General features: G+C 54.1%; 1 protein-coding gene across 2 annotated transcripts in view; it reads right to left on the bottom strand.

Annotated features, from left to right (window-relative positions):
* Positions 1-1,900: 1,900 nt before the first annotated feature.
* Positions 1,901-6,992, bottom strand: part of Abcf1 (ATP binding cassette subfamily F member 1) — a 10,987-nt gene continuing 5,895 nt past the window's right edge. For both annotated transcript variants that reach the window (XM_050131780.1, XM_050131781.1), the window contains exons 9-25: positions 6,533-6,631; positions 6,235-6,357; positions 5,867-5,967; positions 5,709-5,794; positions 5,360-5,499; positions 5,128-5,276; positions 4,827-4,910; positions 4,598-4,722; positions 4,316-4,428; positions 4,060-4,231; positions 3,894-3,968; positions 3,740-3,810; positions 3,157-3,189; positions 2,906-3,074; positions 2,702-2,766; positions 2,539-2,611; positions 1,901-2,453 (exon numbers count right to left, since the gene is read on the bottom strand). In XM_050131780.1, the coding sequence (XP_049987737.1) occupies positions 2,287-2,453; positions 2,539-2,611; positions 2,702-2,766; positions 2,906-3,074; positions 3,157-3,189; positions 3,740-3,810; positions 3,894-3,968; positions 4,060-4,231; positions 4,316-4,428; positions 4,598-4,722; positions 4,827-4,910; positions 5,128-5,276; positions 5,360-5,499; positions 5,709-5,794; positions 5,867-5,967; positions 6,235-6,357; positions 6,533-6,631 (1,845 nt within the window). In that variant the 3' untranslated portion in view covers positions 1,901-2,286. The remainder of the gene's footprint in view (positions 2,454-2,538; positions 2,612-2,701; positions 2,767-2,905; positions 3,075-3,156; positions 3,190-3,739; positions 3,811-3,893; positions 3,969-4,059; positions 4,232-4,315; positions 4,429-4,597; positions 4,723-4,826; positions 4,911-5,127; positions 5,277-5,359; positions 5,500-5,708; positions 5,795-5,866; positions 5,968-6,234; positions 6,358-6,532; positions 6,632-6,992) is intronic.

Raw genomic sequence — 6,992 nt, 5'->3', positions numbered from 1 at the left:
ATCTACTTTTTTTTTTTTTTTTTTTTTTTTTTTTTTTTTTTTTGAGACAGGGTTTCCCTGTGTAGTCCTGGCTGTCCTGGAACTAGCTCTGTAGACCAGGCTGGCCTGGAACTCACCAAGATTTGCCTGCCTCTGCCTCCTGGGGTTACAGGCGTGCACCACTATGCCTGGCCTCAGTCAGTGCTCTGAACCACTGAGCTATCTCTCCAGTGCTGCCCTCCCCCAACACTTTAAAGATTTATTCTTTTATGCTTATGTTATCTACATGTAAGTGTACCACATGCACAGAAGCCAAAGGAGGGTGCTGGATCCCCTGTAACTGGAGCTACAGACAGCTGTGATCTGCTATGTGGGTGCCAGGGCTGAACCTGGATCCTCTGAGAGAGCAGCAGATGCCCTTAACCGCCTACAAGTGCTCCAGTGGGCCCACAACATCAAGGCTGGCCTGAGCTACAGAGTTAATTGAGGCTAGCCTAGACTACAGAATGACCCCCTACTTCAAAAATCCCCAAAATTTCTGTGATGCTTATCATATGAAACATTTCTATATTCCCTGAAGGTGTTTAAAAGGGCATGGTGGTGCACTGGTGGGAAGGGATGCAGGTGCCGCAAAGGCAGACAGGTCTCTGTGTAGACCAGGTCAGCTATGGTCTAGATAGCAAGTTCCAGGCTAGCCAGACCCACACAGCAAGACCTTGTCTCAAACACTAAAATCCAGCTCATGAATAAAATATGACTGCTAATAAAATTGTTTATTCAGACTTTTAGTGACTGTCTTTTTCTCTTTTGTGTTCATTTTTTTTTTTTTTACAATTTATTTTATGTGCATTGGTGTGAAGGTGTCAGATCCCCTGGAACTGGATTTACAGTTGTGAGCGGCCATGTGGGTGCTGGGAATTGAACCCAGGTCCTCTGGAAGAGCAGTTAGTGCTCTTAACCAAGCCATCTCTCCAGCCCATTTTTCTTTTTGAGGGACAATTCCCCACCCACATCTAAGGGATGCTATTTCTAACTCCACACACGCTGTTCATGGGAGAAAACTGGTGGACAGCCTGGGCTTTGTGCAGCTGCCCAACCACACACACACACATTCTTCAAGTTCCAGACAAGGTTTTTCTGTGTAGTGTTGCCTGCTCTGCCTCCAGAGTACTGGATTAAAGGTGTGCTCCACCACCCACTCACACCCACGCCCTTTGAGGGCATGTAGTGTTCTCCCTGGACAGCAGCTTAGGACTGACTACCATCTACTACCTCAACAACCTCAAGAGCACACCAGCTCCGCTATCCAGATGGGTCAGAGGTTCTACAGCTCACCACGCTGTCCACTTCTGGACTCCCCATCCTCTACAACGTAAGCCTTTCTCTCTTCCCTTCCAGCCATGCTTAAGTGAGTGGATGGCTAACCCCCACCAGCTGTGCACCAGTTGTTCCGTACCACTGGATCTGCCTCTCTCAGGCGTGGACTGGCTTTGGTCCTCACTCCAGCTCCACGAGCTGTCACCAAATAACCCATCTCTGGAACTGTCCTTTTTGGACACATGGCAATTCTTAACCAAAATTAGGTACATGGCAGTCAGTTGTATCATAAATGTCCTTAGTTTTAAGTCTTCTCTAACCATTCACGGAAGCAGAGCCTTTCTCTTCCCCGGTCTTTCGTAGTGCCACAATTTTAAGGCAAGACTCATACAGCCAATGAGTCTTCCTGCACCCCTGGGTGCTGGAGCTACAGCTGTGTCCTGTGCCCACAGGGACTGCTGGCCTCAGATCAGTGTTCTGAGCCCTAAGCACAGGGTGGAGCACCACTTCATTCAAGGGGTGGGCTTGGTCATTTTCCCTTCCCTGAGGGTACAGCAGGCACACTGGCTGGGTAGGAGAGGAAACTCCACACAGGGACAGGGCATCAACACCCCTCTCCTTTATTTCCTCCCCTCTAAAAGGAGCTTCCAGTTCAGCAGCTCTCCTTTCCTGCCCGAGTCCCACCAGACAAGTGACCACAGCCGCCTGTGGTTCCGACTGTTTGTGTCAGTGAGTCAGGACCAGACCTCCTTTCAGAAGGAGGACCGGACAGTGTCAGTTCTGAGTGGCAAGAGGGGACTCTACCACAGCAAAGGTCACCTCAGCTATCTGAGGGGAACAGCCCTTCAGTGGGAAGGACACAATCCACACATCCATGGCCCATGGGCTGCAGTTGGCAGCAGACACAGCAGGCTTCTAGGTGGATAGAAAGGAGGTGGGCAGAGATTCTGGCCACAGGAGCTTGTCTCAGCAGGCTTCCAGGAGGGGAGCTCAATCCCGTGGTCGATTGATCATGACTTCACCCAGGGCCTCCAACACCTCTCGCTTATAGTCATCGAAGTCACCATCGATCTGACTGACACTCTGCTCTTCCACCACCCACAATTGGCAGTTGGTTTCTGTGATGAGTCGGGCATCGTGGCTAACAACAATCACAGCTTTGGAGAAAGAAGAGAGTCAGAACAGGAAAGGAGAGCCCAGCTCACACTTTTTGGGCTGCTCCTCCCATCTGAGCAGACTTACCTCCTTTGTACTCATTGATGGCTTCCCCCAGGGCATCGATAGACTCTATGTCCAGGTTGTTGGTCGGCTCATCCTGTGGAGAAGGAGGAGTGTTCCATGGCCAAGCACTGCGGCTGTGTCTGCAGCCTCACCCTCAAGCCCCTTCCTGTGACTGGCCACTTACCAGGATAAGGACATCAGGCTCCCGACATGCCAGCTCTGCAAACACAACTCGGGCTTTCTGCCCACCTGCCACAGAAGGAAAGGTATTGAGACTCCATTATGTGCTTAGGACATGGGGCTCCCCATTTGTGAGCCTCCTCCTGCCAGGGACTCTCCAGGGAGAGTCGATGAGGTCACCTCCTCGGGCACCCGAGAGTGGTAGTACCAGAGAGTTTGCAGATCTGGATGGTGTGGGCGTGGCTCTCCAGGCCAAAGCGACCCAAGCACTTCCGGGCATCTTGGTAGGGCAGGTTGAAGCTCCTCTGCAGGTACTCAGTGGGCGTCTCCTCCATGTGCAGCTGCTCGGCATACTGCTGGTTAAAGAAGCCAATTTTCTGCCCAAGAGGAGAGGGAGGTGGTCAGTTGGAGTCCTGCTTCCTGCCAGACTTCCACACCTCAGTCCCAAGGCCAGCTTACCAGGCGATGGTTCTTTCTCATTTCCCCGTTGGTCTGCAAGGAAAATGCAAGAACAGGGAGGCAGAATGGTTGTGATACCACCGTAGCCAGTTTTTCCTTTTCCCTCCCCTCCCCTCCCCTCACTTTTTGAGATGGCCTTATTCTGCAGCCCAGGCTAGCAACACCCGTCTCAGACTCCACAGAGCTACATTTATGAGTGCTAGCCACCATAAATGTTTTCTTAAGAGAAACAAATATCAGCGTTGGGCTGGGAATAAATGAACCCAAGAAAGTGAAAATGGGTGCAAGGGGGTGAGGAGGGCACTGAGGGAAGACACCAGGTTCCCCTGCAGTGACCCAGATCTGAGCTGGATGGTGGCACACACCACAATCCCAGCTACCTAAGGTGAAAAAGGACAGGGTAATTTAGCAAGACCATATTAAAACAAGCTGGAGGACACGGTGTGTCAGGGTCCCAGGTTCACTCCCCAGCATTACAGCCCTACTCAGGAGTGAGGGTGCAGCCCTCAGCAGTGCACACTTCTATCAGCCTACAAGGGTTAATACTGGGCCCTCTCCTCTCCCTTCTGGCTTTGGGACTCACTGGTGTCAGCTTGCCAGTCAGCAGCAGCAGCAGCGTGCTCTTCCCCACACCGTTGGGGCCCACGATACAAACTGGAAGGAGACAGGTGGTCAGAGAAGCAGCCTCAGTCTTGAGACTCATGTTCCACACCCCACGTCACCCAGGACCAACTCACTCCGCGAGTCCATGTCGATGCCAAAATCCAGGTTCTTAAAGAGGGGCTTCTGCCCCTCATAGCCAAATGTCACACCTGAGAAAAAGCAGCCACTTATAACTTCCCAGTCATTGCAGAGGCTTGGCCTTGGAGGAAAGGGCTGTCCACGGCAGCAGTGGTCACTCACCGTGCAGGCCGAGCACAGGTGGGCTGAGAGGTGGCGGGTCTGGGAAGGTGAAGCGCACGGTGTATTCCTTGGGGCGCTTCAGGAGCTCAGGGGGCTCCTGAGACTCCTCATCCTGGTTTTTCCGACGGCATTTCTGCTGTTTTCGAGTCAGGACTTCCTTTGTTTGCTTTTCCTGGACGAGGGAAGAAGGCAGCAATCCATGCGGGCTCAGTCCCACAGGCTCTCCCACCCTGCTCTCCACAGTTTAGACACGCACTGCCTGCTTGGTAGACTTGCCCCCAGCCTTCAGCTCCTTCAGCTTCTTCTCCTGTTTCTCATATTGCTTTAACAGTTCTTTCTGCTTCTGCTGGTACATCTTCTTGAAGGTCACTGGGGGCAGAGGAACAGCCAGGGACAGGTGAATTGGGGAGAGAAGCCATGTATGGAGGTTTGAAGACACAGCACATCGCCAGCCCAGGGCCTGTTACTCAGGTCCTGCTCGGGGGTCCACCTGCCCCCCGGGGTCCACCTGCCCCCCCCCCCCCCAGAGCTTCCTTACTGTAATTGCCCCTGTAGTAATGGAGCCTCTGGGCATCGAGGTGGATGATATCAGTGCAGACGTCGTCCAGAAAGCCCTGGTCGTGCGAGACAATCAGCAACGTCTTCCTCCAGCCCTGAAGGTAGCTGCAGTGTAGAAAGGGGTGTGGGGTGTTATAATAAGGGGCGGGAACAGGGAAAGCAGCCAATGGGAGCCAACGACACAAAGGTGGTGAACAGAGGCCACGCACTTATTGAGCCAGATGACAGCGTTGAGGTCCAGGTGGTTGGTGGGTTCATCCAGCATCAGCAGTGTGGGTTCCATGAACAATGCCCTAAGGAGGAATGGAGGGCAAGGTCAGCAGACCCAGAGCCCCTGGCTGGCAGAACTTAACGAGAACTTTCTATTAGACAGGGACCACAAGGGAGAAAGCCCTGAGCTCTCACACTCCACAGTGAGGGTAGTGTACCATGGCCTCGAACCTGACTGCTAAAGTGGCCTTGGAAGAAAGGAAAGGGAAAAGAAACGGGCAGAGTAGCAGTAGGGCCCACCTGGCCAGGGAGACACGCATGCGCCAACCCCCAGAGAACTTCTGTGTGGGACGATTCTGCATCTCAGGGTCAAAGCCCAAACCAGCCAGGATCCGCCTTGCCTTGGCCTCTGCAGCCGCTGCCCCAGTAGCCCTCAATTCCTCATAGACCTGGGAGGAGGGAGAAGAGGACCCATGTCCAAGGGTCCCAAGACCCCCAGGCTCACCCTGCCTCCCCACAGCAGCTCCTCTACCTTTTCCAGCCTCTCAGCGGCCGTGTCATCCCCCTGCTCCAGCTGCCCCTGAAGCTGCCGCTCTTCCTCCAGCAACTTGAGTCGCTTGGTGTCCGCACGAAGCACAGCCTGCACTGCTGGCGTTTCATCAGCCACCACCTCTAAGGAAGGGCAGGTTCAAATGTCAACGCCAGTCCTGGCCACCTCACTTAGGCAGAACTCCTAGCGCCCCCCTCAGCCTCACCCTGCTCACCCCTCCCCCACCCCGTTGCCCCCCCACTCACCCTGCTCACCCCCCCACACCCCTAGCCCCCCCCACTTACCCTGCTCACCCCTCCCCCACGCCCTTTGCCCCCACTCCTGGCCTCACCCTGCTCACACAGCAGCACATCAATGTTAGGGGGGATGCACAGGGCACGGTTGGCAATGTGTTTCAGGAGTGTGGTCTTGCCTTTGCTGGAGAACAAGAACCATGAGGACCCAGCCACCCAGAGCATCCTCCTTTCCCCTTCAGCCCCACCTTCTCACCCATTGGGCCCCACCAGCCCGTAACGGCGGCCGGCGACGATGTACAGGTCAGCGTTGACAAACAGCTCCTTGCCATGGGCCGAGATGCTGAACTTTTCCAACTGTAGCCGACAGATTGGAGGAATCCAGGACAAACATGCACACAAACACACACAGGAGAAATCTTCACTTTCCTCAGTGGGGCCAGCCTTTCTACCCCTTCCCTCCAAGCATGGGCGCTCTTATTTCTGCCACCTTGCTTAAGCCAGCAGAACCTTCCCAGTGCATCCACTCCTTTACACGCCTTCTGGGGCTACCAAGAGCCCGAGGGAAAGTGAGGACAGGCCTTTCCTGAGGTGAGTAAGTGGGCAAAGGCCCACACATCTCACCTTGATGTCAGATGCATTTTCTAGCATTGCCTGGCGGGAGGACACCTCTGCCTGGGACACTGAGAAGTCATTTTCTGCAGCATTGGCTGCTTTTAAAGACTCCACCTGGCGTTCATAATCCATCTGGGGAAGGAAAGGACACTCACGTCACCACACAGCAGCTCCACCCTGTCATGGCTGAGAGGGGCTGAGGGACACACCACCCCCTCCTTTCAGCTGCTCTGTGTCAAGCAGCCCCCAAAGCTCTCCTCATACCTGGCCTTACAAACCCACAGACACCATGAAGAGCAAGGCTGACCTGTTTCTTCAGCTTTTTCTTTTCCTTTTTGCTAAGGTGGGCATAGGGGTCATTTGCCTTCGACTCCCCCTCCTCCTCTTCTCTCTCTTCCTCTCCGCCCTGTGAGAGCACGTGGCAATCAAGAAACAATCAGAAGCAGCAGCACACACACCAAGGACTGACGTCCCAGAGAGCTGGTTCTGGGTGTGTAGGTGAGACAGTGAGTGCTGCCTGCTGGTCTGCAGAGCGAGTTCCAAGACAGCTAGGACTACAGAGAAACCTTGTCTTGAAAAACCAAATAACAAAAACAAAACAAAAAACCCAAACCCAGAAACAGACAAACAAAAGCTCCCTTCGCACCTGCCATGCATCCAAGTGGGCAGGGAGCTGTCCTCCCCCCCAGCCTGCAGGGAGCTGTCCTCCCCACCCAGCCTGCAGGGAGCTGTCCTCCCCACCCAGCCTGCAGGGAGCTGTCCTCCCC

The sequence above is a fragment of the Alexandromys fortis genome, unplaced genomic scaffold (assembly GCF_014885135.2).
Source record: "Alexandromys fortis isolate MF-2015 unplaced genomic scaffold, M_Fortis_MF-2015_v1.1 scaffold_390, whole genome shotgun sequence".
NCBI classification, from domain to species: domain Eukaryota; kingdom Metazoa; phylum Chordata; class Mammalia; order Rodentia; family Cricetidae; genus Alexandromys; species Alexandromys fortis.
This window is presented reverse-complemented; position numbering and strand designations above follow the sequence as displayed.